The 24213-nt window shown below is 46.0% G+C and overlaps 1 protein-coding gene across 4 annotated transcripts in view; it reads left to right on the plus strand.

Moving 5' to 3' along the window:
- Positions 1-24213, plus strand: part of Dpp6 (dipeptidyl-peptidase 6) — an 842230-nt gene that overhangs the window by 547963 nt on the left and 270054 nt on the right. For all 4 annotated transcript variants that reach the window (XM_005404852.2, XM_005404854.2, XM_005404855.2 and 1 more), the window contains exons 2-3: positions 2028-2142; positions 14459-14557. In XM_005404852.2, coding sequence (XP_005404909.1) covers positions 2028-2142; positions 14459-14557 — 214 coding nt within the window. The remainder of the gene's footprint in view (positions 1-2027; positions 2143-14458; positions 14558-24213) is intronic.

The raw sequence follows: 24213 nt of genomic DNA on the forward strand, positions 1-24213 counted from the left end.
TGCCTCCTCACAGCTTTCACTTTCTGTGGTTCTTAAAATCATCTCCATCCTATGGTCTGCATTTGAACCTGTGCCCCTCCTCAGAAGCCACAAAGTATGGGTGATGATCCAGGGGAATTAGGAGAAAGGGACCCTCAGGCCAGAAGAGATGGGGCAGCATTTAACAGAGTAGAGGGAGCGCAGGCCCAGGACCTGGTGCAAGTGTACAGGTTCTACTCGCTGTAACTGGGGAGGAAAATAACACAGCAAGCAAGGAGTCGTCCTCACACTGGTTCACAGTGCACCGCCCTGAGTTACCTTAACCTGTCCTTCCATTTCAGGTGTACAAGTGGCACATAAAATACCAAGCTGTAACCACAGATGACTAAGATGATAATACTCTCTAAAGATGAAATTTATATTCAGAAAATATAATTTAAGGAAAGGTATCATTTATTTTAGTTTGTTTCTTGTTTTCTGTTTGCCTGAGTTAAAATTAGGCATATGTCACATGGACGTCACAAAGGACAGCAGGTCACCCTATGTGTGTCAGTTTACACCCTCTTTGCTAAAGGAGTGACCACCAGGGTCCCTACTGGGTGCCCTGTTCACTTCCTGGTGACGCCATCCATTCTGCCCTTGGGCAGTATGAACAGTATGAGTTTCACTGATTTATTTCCACCTCTGTGAAAATTCTGTTTTGGGTCCTGTACTGCCTTCTCCAGCTGCACAGAGTAAATCGTCTTCCTCTTCTATGGGGTGCCTTTCATAGGTGGAAATTCTAAAGCTTTGATATTTGAGGCTGAACACTTCCTTCCACATCATTCATAAGACCAGTTCTACAAATGTCTTTTGTCTCTCAGTCATCTTTCTAGACTCGCTCTCTCTATCACTCTCCGTGACAGTATCCAGTCTTGTCCTGTCTGTCATATTGTGGGTGTGTCTGGACCGGAGAGGGTGTCACCCTTATTTTCATCGGAAGCAGTCTGATACAGGCTAGTGGACTTTCGCTCATGGATGAAGATCTATCTATGCATTTCTTTATACACTTTCTGAGATCATCACTGTTCTACTTGCTGGTGGCTTGGGCTGTGTGTCGTAATTATGGGCACTAGACAGGAAAGACTCTCAGATCTTTACGTATGCAGAAGTTCCATTTGCAGTGTGACCACATGCCCTTAGCTGCTTCTGTAAAATTTGTTTCTGTATGACTACTAATAAATACTACTAATATACTATCATCTTTATTACTTATAATTATTAATATTGCTCCCTTTGCCTCTCAAAGAATCCCAGGTTGGACTATAAATTATATGATCATCCTAATGGGAGGGAACTGCAAATCTGATCTCTGCAGCCAGCTTACTGGCTTATGTTTGCAGACTTCATCACCCTTCCACACCCATCAGCAGTGTCTGCAGAGCCCTCTCCCACCCTCAGCCTTGCTGCATTGTGGGCTGGCACCGTGGAGAGCACTCAGTCTAGGACAGGGACAGGGAGCTGCCCTGGGAAGAGAGAGCTGGGAACCCAGAAACCTTGTACAGGAGCTATGAGAGGAGGAAGAGGCTTATAGGGAGGAGATGCGCAGAAATCCATTAACACTGGTCCTTGGTAACACTGGTCATTAACTTGGTACCCTGAATTAGAAGATGTAGCCTGGATGGGAAGGAAGGGAAGGGAGAGAAGATGGAAAATCTCAGCGCTCTCGGTCGGGTCCACGGGGAACAGGCTGGGGTGAGAAATGACACGCCGTAAGCACCCCAGGCTTCATGGTCTCATTTACTTGTCACGGGGAGGAGAGCACCGGGTTGGCACAGAGCTCTCCACATAGCAAAGCACTAGGTTCTTTGGAGCCAGAGTCTCACCTTGGTCCCGGGGAGAGGCAGCCCTGCAGGTAGAAAGTCACGGAAAGTCACTGGCATTGCTCAAAGGGGTGGGAAGATGCCTCTTCGTGCGTCTTGGTTCTTGGCTTAAACTGCAGATGTTTGCTGGGGTGGGTTTGACTTCCTTTTTAGCTCACTAGGTTCTATCTCTGTGGTTGTTCTCAGGAGCTGGTCGGGAGTAATCCGCCACAGAGGAACTGGAAGGGCATCGCGATTGCACTGCTGGTCATTCTGGTCATCTGCTCCTTGATCATCACCTCGGTCATCCTGCTGACACCAGGTACCTGAGCTGTTCTCAGAAAGCCCATCACCTCCAGGGAGAAAGAGCACAGCTCCACGTGAGATGCTGTCTAAGTAACAGGGCGCAGTTTTACTTTGTGATGTTTCCTAAGTAACTACCATTGCATAATTTGGCTTTCCCTTGTTGTTCCTTCCCTCGTTCTACTTCATCTGTGCCATATGATAAAATAATGTAATATGCTTTCAATGAAAGAAAACATCCATATCACATGCTTTGAATTTCTTTATGTTATTGTTAACTAGGTGAGAAAGTTTGGCATATATTAAAATTCAAAATAACTTATTCATGCTTGATGAACTTAAAAGCAGTGACATTATAAATATAGTAAATATATATGAACATAACAGAATTATGGAGTGTTATAAGAGGAATTTTTAAAAAGCCAGATATGGTGACACAGTACTGCAATCTTAGCACTCTGGGAGGCAAAGGCAGGAGGCTCACAAGGATGAGAACAGCCTGGGCAACTTGACGACTTAGGTACACTCTGTCTCAAAATGAAAACTAAAAAGGGATGAGGCTATCTCTCAGTACAAAGACCTTAGAGTCAATTAATAACAACAAAAACCTATTAAAAGAGCATATAGAGTGTGAACCCAGGACACCGTACTTACTTGATACTGCTGATGAAGAGGAGTACAAGCCAGAGTCTGCAGTCGCTCAGGGAGAAAAAGGCACGTGGAAATCTGTAGCAAAGGCCTCCTCTCTGGGATCTGGGAGATCCCAGGGAAAATTCTTCAGGGGATTTGTGGACAAAGCGGTCCTTCATGAGGACTCTCATGGAGACAGCAATCTTCGAGGTGGCTTCACAGAGTGGAAAGAATGACACCCAGCGCAGAGAAGCAGGGAGAGAAGGAAGCTTTTATCTATCACATAACCGTGCAGGAGTTTTCATAGGAAAACATCATGGCCATAGCTAGCAGTGCCTGTCTGTTTTATCTATTCCTGTGATCATCTTAGATGCCTGTATGTGCGTGCAAAACCCAAACTTTCAGTCCTCAATAAACAGATTACACAGATATCATTTGCCTTTAAGATAGAAAAAAAAGAGAGTGTGGTAATTCCTCAAAAAGGTAAACAAAGAGTTATCGTATTACCTTGTAATTCTATTTCTACATATATATGACAAGAAAACCGAAAACATGTTTATATGGAAACCTCTGTATGAAGCTCATATAGCTATTTATAGTAGACCAAGAGTAGAAATCACTTAAATATCCATCAGCTAGTAAATGCATGCTGTGTTTTGTATCTAGATGTCCCCCGCAAAGCCTCATGCTCTCTTAGGTGGGTTTTTTGTGAGCTTGCTGGACCTAGGACAGTGATGGTGAACCTTTTAGAGACATGAGCCCAAACTCCAACCTAAAACCCACTTACTTATCACAAAGTGCCAACACTACAATTAAAACTGAATACTGAGGTTTTAGTTCAGAAAATACAATTTATTACACTAACATCTTTTGTCTGAAAAGAAAAACAAGTAATACATGTGCTGCAGATTCACCATCACTGATCGAAGGTATGTGATACTGGGATTAAGGGTGTGTGGCACTAAGTTAGTCCACAGATTGGAATTAGCGTAGTTCTGAGTGTGGCTCAGTGGATTTACTGAAGACAGAAGCCCCAGCTGGGTGTGGGCGGCACCAACCAAAAGGCATGTAACCTGGACAGGATGAAAGGGAGAGGCAGGCTTGCTCTTTGCAGCTTGTTCTTCCTGCCTACCACACCGTGGACTATCTCTCCTCTGTGATGCCCCTCTGCCATGCCACCCTGCCTTGGAGCCAGCTGTGTGTCAGCTGAAAACTCTATAAACTGTGAGCAGAAATAAGTTGTTCCTCCCTTAACTTGTGGGTTTTTGGTGTTCTGTCCCAGTCACGAAAACATTGGACAAATTGACTAAAACAATGAACAAATAACTGAGGTCTGTCCATTCAATGGTATATTCCTCAACTATAAAGAAAAAGGAAGTACTTCCAAATGCTACAACATGGACAAATCTTGAAAACACCATCTAAGTGAAAGAAACCCAGCACAAAAGTCCACAGATTGGATGAACTCAGGATAGGCAAACCATAGAGACAGAAATCACATTAGCATTTGCCAGGAGCTGGAAATTGGGAGAAAAAGCAATGCCTTTTAGTAGGTATGAAAGCCTTTTGGGGGTGATGATACTATTCTGGAATTTGACAGTAGTGACAGATGCATATTTGTTAATATATTTTTAAAAAGTACCGAGTGGCAGACATTAAGAAGATAAACTTTATGGTATTTAAATTTTGCCCCAATTAAGCTGCTAGTTTAAAAATGACAGCAAAGTTATAAAAAAAAATAATAATCTGGCCCTTCCTATGTGAAAATGCATAAAACTTGCCTAACATTGAAGAGGTTTCAGCAGAAGTTCTGCAAAATAGTGTTGTATGGTTCTTCTTGTTGGAGCCTCTCAGAAGCTCAGAGCTACTGGAAGGCGGGACTTTGGGATATAACGCAGTACATCCCACATCCCACTGGGCAGGACAGGGGCCCCTGCAGTGGTTCAGAGCTGAGTGAGAGTTGAGAGGGACTGAGAAGGATTAGTAAAGACAAATACTTGTTTTGTTTGGAGGCTGTGCTACTGCTGATCTTACACCGCAGGGAACCTTAGCAACAGCATATTATAATTCCTCTAAAGGAAATCAGGTATCCCTCAGGACCTGGGGAGCCTGTTCCTGCCTTGACTTTTCTCAGAGCACAGTTCTGCTTTATGTAAGCAAATTATTTGGCTCTGTGATCCTCTCTCACTCCTCTTGGGACTTAGACCGCAGCGATGTGTTTTGTAGCTTGCAGTTTCTGCCACATTCCCAAAGCCCATGCAAACATGTGTGTTCCCAGTATCTGAGGGCTCTCACTAGCACTGCACCAAACAGCTGCCGGGAGCTGCCCGCACAGGGATAGTGGGTGTACGGATGTCTGGATGAGTGGCTCCAGGCCACCTAAGAAGCAGCTCTCCAGGTGGACACCGCTGGTGTCTGGCATTTCACCACATGGGACTGTGGCCACTCCTGTCCCCTCCAGTGTGACAGAAGGCACTTTGCATTCAGTCCTTTGGGTGCAGTAAGATCCACCAGCCCAGAGCACTAAGTGGAGAGCACAGTCACTGTCACTGCCAACTGATCACCTTGCTGGGTGCTGCATGATGCTGATGCCGGTCGTCAGGGGCAACAGGGAGCTGGAGGCCAGTGCAACAGTGAGATCCAGTGAATCTCTGAATTCCAGAAGGACTTTGAAGAGCAGAATTTTCTTTCATTCTTCTTTTAAAGTAAACATGTTGCTGACCCTTGCTTGCTGCTTTGGTTTTGTGAGGCTTCTGTGGATGGTACTCATTTCCAGGGGCCATGAGCCCTGGGCTCCGGCCTGCCCCCTGTGAGGCTCAGCAGCTCCTCCCATCATGGGCTCTCTGTGTCACTTTCCTGTCAACCAGCGGTGGCTTTTGCTTTGACATTCAAAATTATGTCAGGCAGAGGAGGATGTCAGACCATCCAACCTTCCACCGGCCCCAGATGTTTCTTAAATGCAGTAACATGCAGGGCATTGTTGTGCCAGCCGATCTTACCTACCCATCGACCCAGCATTAGTGATGCCCTGTTGGGAACTGAGAACACCTTGCTGGGTGCTGCATGAAGTATAGAAAAAGAAGAGAGGAGGGTTCTCCATGGAGCCGAGGGCAAGGAGATTCCACAGCACTGTAAGCACAAAGCAGAAATGAAGTCACAAGGCAGGGCATGACTGCAGCCTGTAGCCACTGATAGATAACTGGAGCGCTGGTCTAGCAGACACAAATGGTAGACACAGATGGTAGGCATGGTGCCCACCAGCGAGGGACCACTTCTAGCCTCAGCGAGCGGACAGGAACACTGTGGAAACACTTGCACACAGTCTTGGGTGCGTTCTGTAACTCTGGCTTCATTTTGATAGACTTAATGTAAATTGTATGTGCTTTAAAAAAAAAAAGACCAGGAATTTTCCTAATACTGCCAATTTGCATTCCTGTATTCTGAAACTGAGACCAAGTCTGTTTTCTACTTACCCAAAGACTCCATCCTGAACTCAGTGGATTCATCTTTTTCTGAGCCCCTTCCTGGGACACACAGCCCCTCCCGGCGTGGTGAGCAGACTCATACAGGATGCAGGGCTTGGGCTGGAAGGGTCTGTGGCAACCATTCTGAGCAATGAGGCTTTTTGTTCTGTAATACAGTCTAGTTATCAGCGTTACGCACAATTTATGTTTTTGAAATCAGATTAAAAGTGTTTAAGGCAATCTTAGTTCTGAAGGGATTCACCAAATGAGAATGTGTCCTTTTCAGCTTGGTCTTTCATTTCTCCCTTGCCGGGCTGTGGTCTTTCCTCAATTTCTCTTTGGAATAATTGGCCCAGGGTTACGTGTCATAAAGTTTTCAGATGTTCAGTGTGTGTGTGCCTCTTCTGGCAGCCGAAGCCCTCGCACACTGATGAGAGGACTCTGCTCTCTGGAAGTAGCACCATCACCATTGGGGCATCTGAACTACAGCAGGGTCATCTTGGCATTAGAACAGCTGTGACATTTTTAATTAATTTTAAAGAGAATAATAATAAAAAAGAACAATAGCAAAATACCAACAGCATAGACAAAAATGAGGTAAAGCAAAAATAATAAGAACGATACAGGGTTTCTGAGCAAAATGATAGGGATTAACAGTGGTTGTTAGATTACATATTGTTATCTTCAACAAAGCTGCTCTGATTACCAAATGTAAGAATGGAAGATTGAGCAAACCATTAAAGAGAATAAAACATAAAAAAAAAAAATAGAAATGATACAGAGCTTTCTGATACAGAAAGTCATACTGGAGATGGACCTCAGAGTAATGCCAAGCGCAGATCAAGTACCAGACTCACTGGTCTTTGGGCTCAAACATAACACAGAAGTTATTTTACAGAACTGAAATGTCACCACTGATTCATACCCAGTGTCTGTGACCATATTGTCTGCCCTCTGCTTATCTGTTCAAAATTCTGGAGCCATCAAATTACCTTAAAACATTGTATTAAAAATAATATATTATAGGAAAAAGTGCCTTATATACACATTATTATACACATTATGTTATATACATATATACACATATATTATATGTGTATATAAAATTCTGGAGCCATCAAATTACCTTAAAACATTGTATTAAAAATAATATATTAGAGGAAAATGTGCCTTATATATTATATACATTATGTTATATAAAAGATGAAACATCCAATTTGAATATTTTTGAGTATTACATTGCTGGATGAATTCTCAAAGTGAACATGATCCTATCATCAGAAGCCACATCAAAAGACAGAATGCAGCCAGCACCCCCAAGTGACTCCGCAGGCCCTTTCTCCTCACAGATTCCCTCAAGGCTTACCTAATTTCTGACATCTTAGAATAGTTTTGCAAATTTTCGCACCGCGGTACCTGAGTACAAAAATTTAACTTGCTCTATCATTCTGGAAAAGATGGCTGCCATCCTGTTCATCACCTGATGCAGAGTTTACAAACAAAAACAAAATTTTGCCAAACGCTTCTGTTTGCGAACCAAATTGTTCACAAACAAAAGCATTCAGGAACTGAGGTAGTGCTGTACTTTTATTTTTATACTTTAAATAAAATCATATAATGTGATTATAATATCCCATAATATGTGATCAATCATATACTAAGTGCACTTTCTGGCCTGATTCTTTGTGAAATTCACTGAGGCGCTTTGGATCACACTGGTTGTCCACCCTTTAACCTGTACTGGCTTTACTCTTCACAAAGTCCCTCACGATCCCTGTGACAGTCACAAGTTGGGGTAGCGGCAATCACCAGCACCTGTGTGTGTCATGACAACTGATGAGTGGCTTATAATTTCTAGTCTTACCGAAAAGACAGCTTGCTCCGCACCTTCCAGGCACTTCTCTCTGCTCTGAGTCCTGTGTTGAACACATCCAAATCCACCACAGTGGATTTTCTCATCTCTCCACCATGACTGGGGCCCCAGCATCTTCTCAAAGGCGGCATGGGGGTCTCGGAGTGGCTCTGTGATAAAGTTCACTTGCACGTGGGTCTCAGGTGGCCTCCTGGACGTTTTTGTTTCTGCTCATACCCCTCTGCCAGCCCACTCAGTGGGTGGGTGGTGTCTGCTGTGATCCTGGAATCCAGGTCCATTTGGGCTGACGATGATGCCACTGCTGTTAGTGTTCTTTGTAACTGCAGTTAATTCACTAACGCTGGTTGAAGCTGTTGCAAGTGAGCATCGCAGTTGTCATTTACCATGATGGTGTGGAGAGGACCTTGTGGAGAATGGGCAACAGCAGATGCTGAAAGACAGACTCCATAGGGCCAGGACACCCAGGAGGGAGGCATCTTGCACCCTCACAGGTGGTCTTAAGTGTGTTAGGCAGAGGACTGATGACTTAGTTGCCGGCATTTCAGTAAAGTGTGAGGTCCAGAATTCGATTCCCGGTATCCACACACACACGCAAAATGCAATGAGGCTAATTTCTATATTATGCCACTAGTTTTCTTGGATGATTTTAAAGACATGTGAGCCTGTAAGAAAAAGCTTTTAAGATTAAGCAACACCTGTGGGACTTTTCATAGACATAAACGTTGGGTAAAACCATAAATAACACACTTTAGTAATACAAAGACTTCATTACAAAACAAGCAAACATAAAAGCAAAGGTATAGATTTTAAAACAGATCTATACTTTGGTTTCATCATTCAAAAGAAATTGATTGAGCATCTGTTACATGCCAGATGCCTTTAAAAGGTGAAGTCATGTTTCGTATTTTAAAAAGAAAAGGGAGAAAAATCAAGCTAGTCTGGAATACAGAGTTCAGGGTAAATGACTAGATTAGTGGCTGCTCTCAAGGCAAGAAAGAAGGCTTGGTCAAAATGAAGCCTCAGAGGGAACCACATCCTACAGAGTGTTGACAGATTGTCTTACAGATCTTCTACTGCCCCTCAGATAAGATTTAAAGTAATTTTCAACCCAACTGTAGTTAGTTTGTTTCCTATATTCATGGTCGAACTGCTCTAGAGAGATTTCTCTAGAGAAATCTATTTGGATGTGTTTTGGAGCCAAGCTAACTGTGAAAGGGAGCAAGTGTTCCCTAGACACACAGCTGCTGCCACTCCAGTCCCCAGGGCCTCTATGCATGGCTCAGATGCCGACTTCTCAGTGCTGAGCTCAGGATTCATCTGGTGAACAATCTGCTGCGGCTGGACACTTTATTCAGAAGTAGGTCAAAAATCCCCAGGGTGCACCTTACAATTTTCAGAGATGTATCTGGTTTTACATTTCAGTGTTCCTGATCTACTGATAGTACTGCATGCTAGAAACTTATTCCTTCCTTATGATAAGAATCTATCGAGAAAGCATGATAGCATCTAAAGCAGGTATCATTATCTGCACTTCTTTTACTTAAAAAAAAGTCCAATTGGAAAGTGCTGGTCCAAGTACCTTGCAATGCCTAGCACAGGGTGCTAAAAAGACATGTCCAGGTGAGGTCCATTACTAACCAAACAGGTTGTGCTGGCACATCTAGTACCTCATCAGAACTCTTGACTTAATGGTGCTGGCATTGCAAACTGGAATCAGCCGCCTTCTTTACCCATGTGTTTGTAAGGGAGAAAACAAATCATCAAATTTTGTAGAAATAACATAAAACATTATAGCATGTCTTTACTTATGAATGAGTTCCATTCCTGGAGAATTATTTATAAGTTGAATTTATTTGTAAGCTGACAAAGTGAGTCTTATACAGTACACCTGTGAAAGTTTGCAAGTTGAATGTTTGAAAGTCAAAGACTTACTGTATTCTAAAAAAGAAATGTACTTTACTCAGAGCTCAATATGGGGTCTCTGTGTTGGTCACTTTACTGTTGCTGGGACAAAATATTTGACACATACAATTTAAAGGAGGAAGGGTTTGTTTTGACTCAAGGTTTCAGGGGTTTAGTCCATGGTCAATTGGATCCAAGACAGAATCGTCATGGTGGAAGAGCATGACAGAGCAAAGCTGCTGACCTCATGGTAGCCAGGAAAAAGAGAGAGCAAGAAAGAGACAGAGACAGGACATAACTTTCGAAGATGCATCCTCAGTGATATGCTTCCTCCACTGAGCTCCAACTTCACAGCCCATTGAGCTATGAGCTCACCAGTCCATTGATGAGGTCAATGCCCTCATGGTGCAATCATGTCTGAAAGCTCCACCTCTGAACACATGAGACATTTTGGAGAACATCTTAGATCTAAATTATAACTGTCTCTTCTATGAACCATATCTGATTAGCTTGCCCTAGTCTTTGCCTCCTGTGTGTTTACCCTGTGGTGTTGATAAAGTATGAATGTAAAGGGCTGCAAGAAACTTCACTTCTCAATGATTGCCAAATTTCCTTCAGGGTGAAATCCAAATTACAAAAGCCAGAGGCCACTTCTTGCATCCCTAAGTTCAGGTTGACCTCCTTCCTGTTAGAACAGAGAAATCAGCTCCCTTCTAGCAACATGCATGGGGAAGTGATAGAGAAATACATAATGAAACCATAGCTGCATTCAGAATAGGAACAGAGTTCTTCCCGTGCAGGATGGAGAAGTGTCCCTGGGAGAAGAATGAAGAACTAACTTGTAGCCAGAGGCCAGGTCCAGTTCCTGCCACCCACAGGCAGGGAGGCTGAAGTAGGGGATGGGAAGGGCTGGCATGTTGGTGACCTGGAGAGGACAGAGGCTGGGCTAGCACTGCTGCCTTAAGACATTGCCCATCTAGGGAAAAGGGGTCCAGCCCAAATGGCCACATGAGACCTGGTCAAGAGCCCTTGCCTGGACAGTCTTCAAACTGCCTGATGTCATTGCTGAGACTGCACTTGGAGTCTCACAACCCAGGACCCTGGGACCAGAGCTTCCAACCAAGGCCCCCATAGGCAGAAACCATTGCCCATGGAGCCAAGCACCAGCATACACAGATCACTGAAATCCAAGGAAGTCTACATCAATAGGGGAAATGGGAAATAACGTGTTAGGTTTTTCAAAGAATTATCCATTGGGTAAAGAAGCCTGAAACTTAATGCAAGAGTAGATGATCTTGGAAAAGAGATAATGAGGAATTTTAGAAATTAGAATCCGATCACCTTAAATTTAAAAGCTTAGAAGTTGAATAAAAGAACAGGCAGATATGCTAAAGGCAACATTGATAAATGGAAGATTGCACTGAAGACATCGTGGAAATGCCCCTCAAAAACATAAAACATGGAAGACACGAAAGAAAAGGCGTGGGCTGTGGAGGTGGCCTCGGAGCTCCGCACAGCTGGCTGGAATTCTGGGAGGAGGAATGGAGAAGACAGTGGTGCTGATGAGATAGTTACTGAGAATGCTTCTGACGCGGAGATGTGTCATTCTTACACCGGAAGAGCTACTGACCCTTACACAGGATTTGAGATGACAGCCACACATGAACACGTCCTAATGGAATTTTAGGGTAGCAATGACCAAGTCCGCCTTCACTTCTAGCTATTTCTTGTTCGTGCTGTCACCCTACAGTTTTCTGAAAACACTGCAGCCAACATCTCTAATCCTTCCTAGCTTAATTGTTCTTTTAGCTTCTTTATCCTGGCTAAAGATTTTTTCCTCAAGAAAGTCTTTCCAGAACCCCTCCCAGTTTCCCATTCCCTGACCCCCTTAAATGTTAGAAGGAAGGTTCTCCTCCTCTCAGCACCCACCATCACTGTAGCATTATGGCTGTCCGTGTGGCCTTGGCTCCCACAACTCTGTGAGCTTTTGCAGGCAAGGGTGGAGTCTGCCATTTTGGCTTTTCAGGGCTCAGCATGCTTCCTGGAACATGGCAGTTGGTCATGCCCATGGTCCTCTCAAAGAATTAGGGGGTGTTTCACATCGTAAGTCAACAACTAAGTGAGCTAGTTGGATGTATGAATGAGTCTTCAATGTTTTGCCAGGCCAGACCTGAGTTTCTTCAGGACAGAGAGCCAGTTATTGACCAAGTCAAGCTTCTGGCTTCCGTGGGGTACTTTGAATAGCATGCTCCATGACGCTTCCACCATAAACTGTCCTTCATAAAAATCTTTACATTGTCAACACATCTTTAAAAACCAAATAAGGTAACAGTGCTTCAAAATAACAAAACATTTATGAGAAGAAAAATTGTTAGCAAGTGACTAAATTGCCTTCCCATCTTTCATTTCTATGGTTTGTTTAAATGTCACTCCTACATTTCATTCTTATTTGACACATGGATACCTCAGAATATGGAACCAGAATCATCCTTGAATAGAGAAGTTTAATTAGATGACATGTAAGTTTTAATATGACTGTATTTTTAATTTTTGTTTTTATTAGAACATGTTTGCAGTACATAAGAGTTACATTCATAACGGGGAGCTGGTATATGTATATATCACATATGAGTTCTTTATGTGTCCCTTTCCCCCCTTCTTCCATCTCTTGATCCCCTTTTTTCTTGCAGAAGGTCCTTTTCTCTGTTTTCTATTATCCGTCTTTTGTTTTGCTCTTCAGTTTATTTATACTTTGGGTTTCCCGCATGAGACAAACCATGTGATATTTAAGCTTGTTTTCTGACCATATACTTAGGGATGTCTGAGGAAGATTTATTGCTCTTAACTGCTGGGCTGCGGTATTAGATGGTCTTAGGTGGATGTCCAGTCATCTTTAAATTCCCATTTTTTTGTCTGTTTTCCACGAGAAAAGCATCTTGTTAAGCTTGTTAGTATCTTTTCCAGGGCTGCCTGAGGGCAGGGAGAACCCGGATGGAGGGAAGAATCAGCTGTGTTTACACCCAGGGGTGGCTTCACACAATCACATCTTACAAGAGCCACCCTGAGTCGTATCACTCTGTAATTTTCAAAAGCCTTTCACACAAAGTCATTGCATTTGATATCCAGGAAATCAATCAACGCACAAAGGATCCTTGGCTTTTCTGGTAACTTCAATACTCTAATATCCAGAGAGGCCAGAAGAGAGAAAATGTGTCACAGTAAAATCTATGAACGACAGCCCTAGAAGATGCTTTGAAGAGCTCATCCAGAGATGGTGTATTCCTGTATCATTATACAACTCTAGATTCCTTGCTATTTTCCCAACCTGCTGGAGATTTTGAAAGCGAAAACGAAGAGGCAAGGGGCACTGTGGAGGGCAGGAACCATGACAACCCAGTGCTGGTCCAAGGGGCAGAAACTGGAAAGAGACACAGACATAATAAGCAGAGATCAAAATGTAAACACACACTGGTCAGGAGCCAGCTAACAGAGACTGTGCACAGACCCGGGCAATTAGCCCCAGGATGACCCCACAGCCACACAGCACAAATCAAGAATGTGAGGAACACCACGAAAGGACATAAGTCGTCAAGAACACTGTAGCGATGTTAGCATCCTCTGGTTAGAGCTCCAGGTAGACGATGCATAGCAGAGGTGGGCCAGGGAAGGGAGTTTCTTGTTACTGTACCAGAAGAGATGCTGGTTTGGTGGACTGCTGTGTGCACTTCCTCCGTTAGCTGAGGTTCTCCTAATAGGGCACATAAATGGATTTCTGCGACTCTGATGGAGACAGCCTCTTTCCAGGAGAGCTAACGTCCTGGAAGCTTTGACCTCTGCAAATAGGATAAGAGCGGCCAGATTTCTAAAGCCTCACCTACTGGGGCCATGCACAAAACATCCTGTCTTGGGCTAGGTATTGGTGTGGTGCCTTCATGAGCTTATTCCAGGTACTTCCTCCTAAGCACGGATGAGGCAGGCTGGTCAGCCAGTTTGCACACAGTTTTTTCGGGTGTCATTCTCTCTGAATAAACACTAACCCAGAACCCAGTGACAGCCGGGGACAAGTGAAGCTACAGAGCATAAATACTTACAGAATAGTTCATGCGTCCTAGCATTCCCAGCAGCCAACACACTGCCTGTAATTAGTAGCGCGGACCCTTAATGAATGATTGTTTACACTGATCATAGAGCTCCTTCTGTCTTATCATCCCCACCTTATTCATGCATCTGCCTCTACCTCTGTATGTAAGGAACAGAATCGCTTATGCACTGCATGTGCATGTGAGGACCCAAAGATGCTATTTTGCTGAACTGAGATCTCCTCACCATGGTTGCTGATAGTTTAGTGAAAAAGAACAAGCAAGACTGGCTGTTGTTCACCACTCATTTACCGAAATCTTATTGTACATGTGTGTTATTTTAACCAACTAGAGGAAGTCTCACCATCTCTCTTATTTTTTTCCTAGCGGAAGATAATAGTCTATCGCAAAAGAAGAAGGTCACCGTGGAAGATCTTTTCAGTAAAGATTTCAAAATCCATGACCCAGAAGCAAAGTGGATAAGCGGTAAGTGCAGAGTCCTTGGAGCCCTGAGGAGCTCCCTCCACAGCACCCCGGCCCCTGGACCTGGTTCCTTTGTTCTCCATCCCTTTGCGGGCTGTGGGAGCCCTGCGGATGTGCGGAGCTTTGCGCATAGTCACCATACTCCAACACTGAGACCATGCAGACCTGGTAAAACCAGGCTCCTTATTTTATGGTGCTGCCTGGCAGACCTCAGCACACATCAGCTTCCTGAGAAACAGGTCTGCTGAGGCTGCTTCTCCATGGGTCCCCTCCTGCAGTCACTAACTCACAGGAAGGTGCGGCTTGTTGCTGAGCAACAGCCCTAGAGGTGCCCGGACCTGCCTGCCTTCTCTGTGGCCCTCCATGGTCTCCTGTCCTCTTACTGTCACTCTCTCTGGGCAGAGGCATTGGCAGTGACAAAGGATCCCTGCGAGACAATGGCAAACACAGGGAGCCTGGTGTGCAGATGCTCATGAGTTTATTTTCCCTCTTGAACTTTAATCTGGGTCAAAGCTAGCTTTTTTAGGAAAGATTTTTTTAAAGTAACAAAACAAAAGAGAACTGGGGCAGAAGGCGGTGCGCTCCCAGGTCTGGGGGCCAGCGTGGTCTCTTTCCTTCCCCTGCTGAGTCTGAAACCTTGGGCGCGGCTCTCTGTCCCCGCAGGCTGTTTCTTCCCTTCAGCACCTCTGGTGTTATCTCCACTCCACACTTTGCTTTCAGCCTGTGCTCCAGTGGAATACATTTGAAAATAATCCTCAGGTCAGGACCCTTTCAAGCGCAATGCTTGAGGTTCAGCTCAAATCCTTGCTTTCATAAGAAATGAGGTCCAGAGAGGCTAAGCTGCTTTTCCAAGGTCACAGAGCGGGTTAGCAGCACACTCTGGCTAAAAGCCCACCTCCTGACTTTCAGTTCCTCGCTCTTCCATTACACTGTTGTGCAGATCATACTTTTAACTGTCAAATTGCCTCCGGAATGCTTTCTCGTGCTCCCCAAAGTCTCAGAAATCAGTTAGCAATGTCTTCCATCTCCGACTTTGGGCAACAGCTTCTGTCTTTCTCTGCTACGATTTCGGTCTTAGTGTCTGACCCTGGATGTACCTTATTTGCAAAAAAAAGAAGCAACTCTCCTGGAGGGAGGGTTTGTTATAAAAATAGGGGAGCTGTGAGAGGAGTGTATTGTGAATGCCAGCGGAGTGCACACAGAAACCCAGATCGTGCCCTGAGCACAGGTAGTTCTGCTGACTGAAGCATTGATTTACCTTTTGCTTTGAGGCCACTGTAGTGCCTGGTGTGCGTCTGTGCCAATGCACGGCACAGGCAGGAGAGCGCCAGGGGCCAGCTCAGGGCCGGCCCTTGAGAATCCATCACAGTTCCTCTCCTTAGCAGGTGCAGGGTCACATCCTGGAGACAAAATGATGAGCAACCACGCAAAATGCAGAGGAGGAATTGATTTCCTCCTGCTTTTGGAGAAGGCATTTCAGAGACTGTACAAACTCAGTCTTCTGGGGATAACCAGGACTCGTTAGAGAAGCGGAGATCCAACCCCTGGAAAAATCCACGTCTAAAAGGTTGGTCTGTGCTCACCTCAATTGGGAGAACCCTGGGTAAAGGAGAGACAATACCTAAACAAAGCAAAACAAAAGCTGGCGAGGACGCAGGTTCTGAGCCTCAATCAAAAGGCCAGAATTAAGGGACAGCAAATCCAAGCTTCGGGGTTCAGAGTAAGCTGGCAGAGGGTCTGGAAAGATATTAGGGTGCCATGGCTTCAGACACGGCCAAATCAGCACTGCATCCCAAGTCAGCAGGAACACCTGGTATCCCAAGGTCACATAAGCTTCTGCAAGCATCTGGACCGTGAATGAAATAAGGAGTTTGAATGTCATCAGCAAGTCAGTGTGCTGGCCCAGAGAGGAGTCGGCTCTCCCTGGCCACAGGAAATCAGCCAGCATTTCCTCACATCCCCGAAGCTGGGACTGAACACAAGCCATCCAGGAGGTGGCTATGTGCGTGCAGAAACCACACAGCCTGTGTGATTGGGCTCCAGGGAATCCTCTCGCAGAGCGCACCTGTGGTTCTCACGGATGAATCAGCCTGGGGTGTCCCGACTGTCACAGGAGGGCTCCCCCTTTGTAACTGCGTGTGAGGCTTTGCCTGGTGGTCAGGTCTCCCCACAGAGCAGGATCTTTGGAGTCTGGGGACAAAATGGTCCCTGCCCTGCTCCTTAGCAGCCCTGCTCCCTTCCCTTCATTTACTTCTCTTCCTGATCATTCCCTGGCTTCCTGCCCCCTAAGAGTGTGACAGCTTAAAGCCAACCCAAGGTCGATAATGGTTTCTGATTATTTTTTTACAAGTGGTATGAAGAATTGATGCATTTTCTTATACTACAAGTCTAAGTGAGATGATACAGGAAAAGATTAGTATAAATTCATAGGGTTATCTCATGCTACAGAGCTGGGATGAGCCTTGAAATTATTAGAACATTCATTCATGCAATAAGACTTTATCAGGGACCTACAATGTAGCAAGCAGGCAGATTGCTGGACCCAGAGAGGGTAAAAAATCCACCCATGAACAAGTTGTTAGCAGTAGACGTGGGAATCACTACTCAGTGCTACTACTGCCATCACCAGATGCTCCTCTTCCTGTTTTTCCTCCTCCTCCTCCTCCTCCTCCTCATCTACTAGTTATATATTAACCTCTGGGCTAAGTGTTTTATGCACGTTAGCTTTATTCTCACAATTCCTATCATTCCCACTTTACAGATGAGGAAACTTATCCTTGGATGTGTAAGTAATTTGATCACTATCATACACTTAGTAAGTGGCACAATTTAATCTTGAACCTACCTCTCTCTGGTTTTGGTAGACCATGCTGCACTGGAGAGAATCCAGATCTTCTGTCCCCAGCCGATTCCCTATGCAACCCCAGCAGCTGTGTCACATGTTTTAACCCAGGTTACAGGCTGTGAATATTTCTGAATTATTGCAACCCTCTAAACTCTCTATTCCAGCCTGCCTATTCCCACAGTGCCTAACCCAAAGTAACAGAAGACCCCGGTGATAAAGGAAAATGGAGTAATTCCCTACAGTGGAAAAAATGGGATATTTTTAGTACACATAAACCACTAAAGTTAACAAATGTGTCTTGGGCTTAATATTGGAGTTAATAGTCTAGAACTAATGTGCTTTATTTGTCAGGAGGAAATGTGTCGGGTTGGAGTTTAGGCCTCCCCCCCCATTTTAGTAGACTTGTTTTTCAATCTACTTTCTGAAAGTGATTGGGATGGCAGCCTTTTGGGGCAGCAGAGGGGGTGTAGACAGCAGTAGCCCCATAGCAGCCCAGCACTCCCTGTGCTGTCCCTGTGCAGTGGCAGGGGCCAGCTCCAGGTGCCTCTCTGGTGTCACCTTGTACAGGAGTTTCTGATCTCCTTTAAGACAACCACGCTGCCAGCTCCACCCTCTGCATCCCTTTGTGCAGCTCTGGGGTTCTGTAATGTACGGCAGTGTCTTGGTCCCTTCCTGTCTGCCTAGACGAGTGATGGCGAACCTCTGGCACGTGTGCTACAGTGGGCACACAGAGCCCTCTCTGTTGGCTCATAAGCCAAGTCACCCTGGCAGGTGAGCATTGGATACTCGGGTTTCATTACAGTACTGGCACTGTGTAGTAAATAAGTAGATTTTGGGTGGCAGTTTGGGCATTTGGCCTCTAACAGGTTCGCCACCACTGGCCTAGGCCAATCCGCCTGAGCTCCCCAGCCTTCTAGCTCTTTCCCATTCTGAGGTGACGGGTGACTAAGCCTGAACCTCTGTCTTCAGCTCTCCTCACCTCGCCACCATGCCTGCCCTGCCACATGCACTACGACTTTCACTTGTCGCCACTGACTTGTTCCCTGTCACCTAAAGATGGCGCAGGTAAACGCGAGTCACCTTGTGGAGCAGGAGCAGGAGCAAACTGCTCCTTTCTCTAGTAAACGTCGAGGCTTTAAAAATTTGTGTTGTTCCTATTGTTGCATTTGGAGGAATTTGTGTTTGTGGTTTTTTTGGGGGTTTTTTGCTCTGTATTAGATTATTCTGGCCTTGCAACAAATACACCCTCGTTTCTCTCACCTGATATGTGCGCACACACGTGCACACACACATGCACACACGCAGTCCCCTTATCGAGTACACGTTCCGCAGGTCCTGTTGGCTCTCTGCCCCTGTGCAGCAGGAAGTGCCCCCATCCTGGCATCTCCAGCCCCTCTTCTCTTCTCTCCTGATCCACTCCAGCCAGCCGCCCGCTCGTGTGCCCAGCCTCTCTTCTGTCTGGGCCCTGGTGGTCTCCGTGGGGCTGTAGTCAGTGGTCCCTTCTCAGACCTCCTCCTATGCTGCCGCCAGCAGCACGTGACACAGCCCATCGCTGCTGCTCTGGACCAGCATTGCTCCATGGCCTGAGGCTGATTCATCCCCAGATCTCATCTCCACCTCCTGGCTGGAGCCCTGGCCGCCCCAGCTGGCTGTCCTCTGCCCCCAACACAGATGGCCCCAGGGCCCAGGCTGTGGCCTCCCTTCGGGTCTGACTCCCTCCCCTGGTGTTTTACTGAGTGTCATGACTTTCCGTGTTTCTCCCTACTCTGTTGTCACCTAAATGCACATCTCCATACCAGACCTCTCTCCCAAGCACCTCCGATGTCTCATAGACACTGCAGATTTAACCTCAGTGTTCTTGATTTCCTCCCAAGTCTGAAATCACAAGATATAAAAACTTCACCCTGTCCACATCCTCCCTGTCCACCCTTTTGTTAGCCCTGTCACAGACCGGAGCAACAGGAAAGGTAAATTCCAAAGAGAACCTGCAAGACACGTGACCAGGCACAGCCCTCCGCCCTGTCCCCTTCCTGCCTGTGAGCCCACAGTCTCAATTCTGTCACTGCACCTCAGCGCCCAGCGATGCCCGAGTGGCAGCACCCAGCACACAGATTTGCTTTTTGTAGACTTGTCTTTTGTTTATTTTTAAATGTTTATCTGTGCACTTTCGCAGGACATAAGGATTATGCTCATCTTAGGGCGTGCGTACATCGCAGAAGCACTTTAATTATTTCTATGTTCTCCTGTCTCTCTCCTCCCCCATCTCTTGATCCCCTGCCCTTCTGCAAAAGGTCCATCTCCCTATTTCCTTTCCTCTACCTTATTTTTTTAACTTCTTTTTTTTAAATCTTTCCTCTACCCTTTATTTAGCTCTTTAATCTATCTATACTTTGGCTTCCTCATATAAGAAAAACTATGAGATACTTAAGGTTGTGCATCTGATTTATTTCACTGAACATTTCTTACTAAGGCAGGCTGGGCTGAGACACAGTTTGATAAGCCCCACACCGTTCCAGGAGCCAGCCAAGGCCACCACCACCCGTCAGGGAGCCCACACCCCAAGCTCCTCCGTGTCCCGAGGTGCAGCAGGCCTGGCTGAGAACGGAAGCTGAGGAGCTGTCTGCCAGCCGCAGGCAGGGCTCTGCTCCCTGACCTCCTCTTGTGCCGTGTCCCACCGAGTCCAAGAGCAGTGAAAGCCACCGTGCCGGCCCCATATCTCACTGTCCCTGTTGACGCCCAGGTTCACTGGTCCTCCACGCGATGGCAGAGAGCCCACTGCGTCTCAGGACGCAGGCTGGAGAGACTCTAACCCCGGAGAGATTGCTTCCTGTGAACGTAGGACAAGGTCAGCTGGCTCGCTGAGACTGGAATAGTACGTGTTTGAGAAGATAAGGTTGGAGCTGGTGCACAGCGTTCAGAGGAACCCAGTTTTCACATGTGCTTTACCCTCTTCTGTTATTCTGAAGATCCAGGCGTGTTTCTTAAAATAAAGCTTGTGGGGCTCAGTACAGGGGAACAGAGCTCTGAAAGGTCTAGGCTTTTCTGTTGCTAGGTGGAGGCCGCATTCTCTAAGCGGGACCGTTAAGCCTCAGATGGCTAGACAGGGAACGTGTCCCCAGAGGACGTCTGGTGCAGTGGCCCTGCAGAGTGGCCAGCAGGGATCACAGGGCCATGCCCAGGAACGCAGGCGCCAGAAGACGCAGAGCGATCCTCAAAAGCTCACCAAGGAGAGGAGTGACAATAGTGATCATTTGAAGTCATTACATCAAATACACATTGAAGGCCCCAAGAAGAAAGCAAAATGTAATTATCATACACGATTGTGCAAACCGCCCCTTGATGTTCTCTCCGTTCGTTGGCATTTTGAAGATCCCACCTTTCCTGGGGATGAGGGAACCTCAGCTGCAGGGCATTAGGAGACCAATTATACCTCCCACTGTTTTAATGAGTGAAACCGGTCCACACCGTGCTCCAGGAACTCAGACGGACGCTATTTCAACACGCGCCCATGTGCATCATTCTGTCTCATTTTTCATCTTTCGTGTTCCCGGTCTCAGCTGCAACGATCATGTGCTGAACTCCGAGTTTCCTTCTGGAGTGTCCCACTGCATGGGTGGGAAAAGAGAGCAGCACTTAGTGGCAGCGGCAAAAAGGCAATCAACAGCAACGGTTGCAGGAATAACAGTAGCTGCACTCAATACCTTACTGACTGTACTGCAATCTCACTACAACCCAGGGAGGCAGGAGGCTTTATCTTTGCTTTAGCAACTAGGAAACTGTGAGTCATAGAAATTTAGCCAGTTTTTCAAAGTTGCTGAGGCGGCTCTGGGAACTCCAGGCATCCCTGCCCCAGTGTCCCTCCGAGGTGTTGCTCCCTGGCTGGGCGGGCCCGGCATCTCTGGCCTCAGCAGCTTCTCATCTCTGTTCTCTTTTTCTGAAACTGCTTTTGAGCAGCGATTCTCTGCTTCAAAAATTCTTTTTCATTCTTAACGGCTTGGTCTAAAGTAAATTTTCTTTGGATTTTCCAAATTAGGATCAGGTGTTCCTTCCTTGTGTTTCACTAGATTTCTGCACTCTTTAGTGAGGATCTGCCCACCTGGGCCCTGTGCTCACCCCTCGCAGCTAGATGGATCCCTCAGCACCACCCTGTCCCCTTCCTGACCTACTGGAGGTCCCCCCTGCTGGCAGAAGTGGCAGTCTTCCCTCCCTGAAGGACAGCATGAGGGGTGAGTGTGTGTGTGTGTGTGTGTGTGTGTGTGTGTGTGTGTGTGTGTGGTCAAAATATATAGGGAATGTTCATGTTTTAAAAAATTTATTACAGTAAAAGACATTCCCCATGAATCACCCTCAAAACACTCCTTACTTTAAACACACTTATTTCATCATTATTGCCACGTTTTGAAGCAGTTCTGAAAGTCCTCTTTCACGTCTTTAAAGCTGTTATAAAAAATATAGTGAATGCTGCTGCCTCGTGCCATCCAATGGAAAGGCAGGCTCATAAAAGTATAACACTCTGTCCTCACCCACCCTGTTCACCGGATCTGCCACCGTGCAACTTCCGCCTCTTCCTCAAAGTCAAAAGGACCATGAAAGGGAAACATTTCAAATCAGTTCAAAACATGGAGGCAGCCACAGCAGGGCAACTAGAGACTCTCAGGAAAGAGGACTCCAGAACTGCTGCAGAAAGCAAAAGAAGACTGGGATGAGTATATTTGAAGCCAGGGGAAGTATTCTGAGATGGATTCATGGCAATGTGTTCTTTACTGTCCTAAATTTCTAAGTCTAAATATTCAATGTAATTTTTAATTATACCTCATATGTACCCATGCATATGTGAAAAGGGGGGATTTCAAGTGATAGTTACTTTTCCAAGATATCAAACGGTTGCTTTAAGAGCTCCAAGCCTCTTTAGAAATTTTCCTGGGAAAACGCATAGCATCTCCCCATTTTCCATGCCTGTGCAGTTGATGAGCAATATGGGCTTGAGGCACGGTGGGTGGGAATGCCAGATCTGCCCCCAAGGTGATACTCTGGTCCGGGGTAGTTGGCCTTCTGCCCCATGATGCTTCACAGCATGGCCACAGCAAGGATGCTTTCACCCCAGCAACCCCTAGGCCACGAGTCATAGCCTGGTTTTATTTTACTTCCCTCAAATTAGAAGATTTGGAGAACCCAGATGAGTCCTGAGGCGCTGCCATGGCAGGGCGAGATCTGCCAGGTCCCCTTCCAGAGTGGCCCTGTAACACGCACCAGGGAGCCCCGTTAATTAGAGGCTCCACATCCTTCACTCCACTGACCCTCGCTGTTACCATTTATTGTCTCAATTAAATTATCCCGCATAGCCCTTACCTCGGCAGCCTGCTGGAGCCTAATGAGTTACCACTGACATCTTTTCAAACATGGATCAGCTTCTTAATTAATAAAAAATGAATCACCTCATCTCCCTGTAATTGAGCAGAATCCCCTCTGGCCCATCAGCCCTCTGCCCAGGGGGAGCTGCCTTCATCTCCAGTGTCTGTCTATAGCCCTGTTCTGCCCTTGACGGGGAGCTTCTTGGGGGTCAGCAGTGCAGGCTAGTAATTACTGTATTTCCCTCTCAGGCCAGAGTGTCTAGGGTGTAATAAAACTCCAGTAAACATTAATTGATTGAATGACTGAGTCAGCAAGTGAGAAAATCACATCCCAAGGAAGAAAACTTGGGGTAACTGAATTTCTAGTTGATGAAGAGCTAACCAGGTCCTTATTTATGGTAAGTCTTGGCATTTAAAGAATGTGTACATATGTTTATAATTGTCAATGTATATCTAGTATCTCGCCTTAACTGGCAATGCTAATATGGTAAGATGGTTCCCATTATGGCTTGTGTCTAGATAGCACCCCAAAACCTCACGTGGTCATAGGTGGAGCTTTTTCAGAGGTAGCTGAATTTAGAATGTGTGATGCTGGGATTAATGGTGTGTGATTACAGTACTAAATCAATCAATACAGTGATTGGTCTGGCACTGCCCTAAACCCAGTAGCCTAGATAGAGTATAAAAGGGGCAGAAAGAAGCTGCTCAAGTCCCTCACTTGCTTTGCTGCCCTCTGCCTGCCATGAACTGCTTCTTCTCTGTGATGCCCCCCTGCCAAGCCACCCTACCGTGGAGCCAGCTGATTATGAACTGAAATATCCACAAACTGTGAGCTGCATAAACCTTTCCTCCTTTAACTTTGGGTGTCGAGCATTTTGTCTTAGCAACAAGAAAAGTAACTCAGACAGTGCCTGATACCAACTTTGCGCCCATCATAAATTTTATGCTTGTTGATTATGCACAAAAAGTCTGAACACAGGGCCAAGTGAGCGTGGGCATGCTTTCTCACTTCACCACTCAGAACCACCCTATGAGGGACAAGGGACCTCATGTCCATGCAGCCCCGTGGCTGCAGATCCTCCAGTGGGATAGGTCAGCAGGAGGTGTAATCAGGAACCAGCTCCCATGGGATGTCTGGTGACCTGGGTAACACTGCGATTCTGTGTGCTGTGTTCCTCTTCTATGTCTGACCCTCCATCCTTGTCTTGACACCTTTCTTTTGTCACTGCTCAGTAGCAGACTCATGAAAACTCTCAACATGGTGGAGCAGAGCAACGGCTCACCAGAGAGACAAGGTGCTTGGCTGAGCATGCCACTCTGGAGCCCTCTGGAGCCCTGCTTTAGACAGTCCCAGGGCCTCCCTGCTCGTCCTCATGAGGGACAGCTTCCAAACACTGTCTGGGCTGTTCCACTGCTGTGGCCCTTGGTAGTCTTCTGCCTAGTCAGTGGCCAACAGCAATGGA

The sequence above is a fragment of the Chinchilla lanigera genome, unplaced genomic scaffold (genome assembly GCF_000276665.1).
Source record: "Chinchilla lanigera isolate Chin_1 unplaced genomic scaffold, ChiLan1.0 scaffold00090, whole genome shotgun sequence".
Taxonomy (NCBI): domain Eukaryota; kingdom Metazoa; phylum Chordata; class Mammalia; order Rodentia; family Chinchillidae; genus Chinchilla; species Chinchilla lanigera.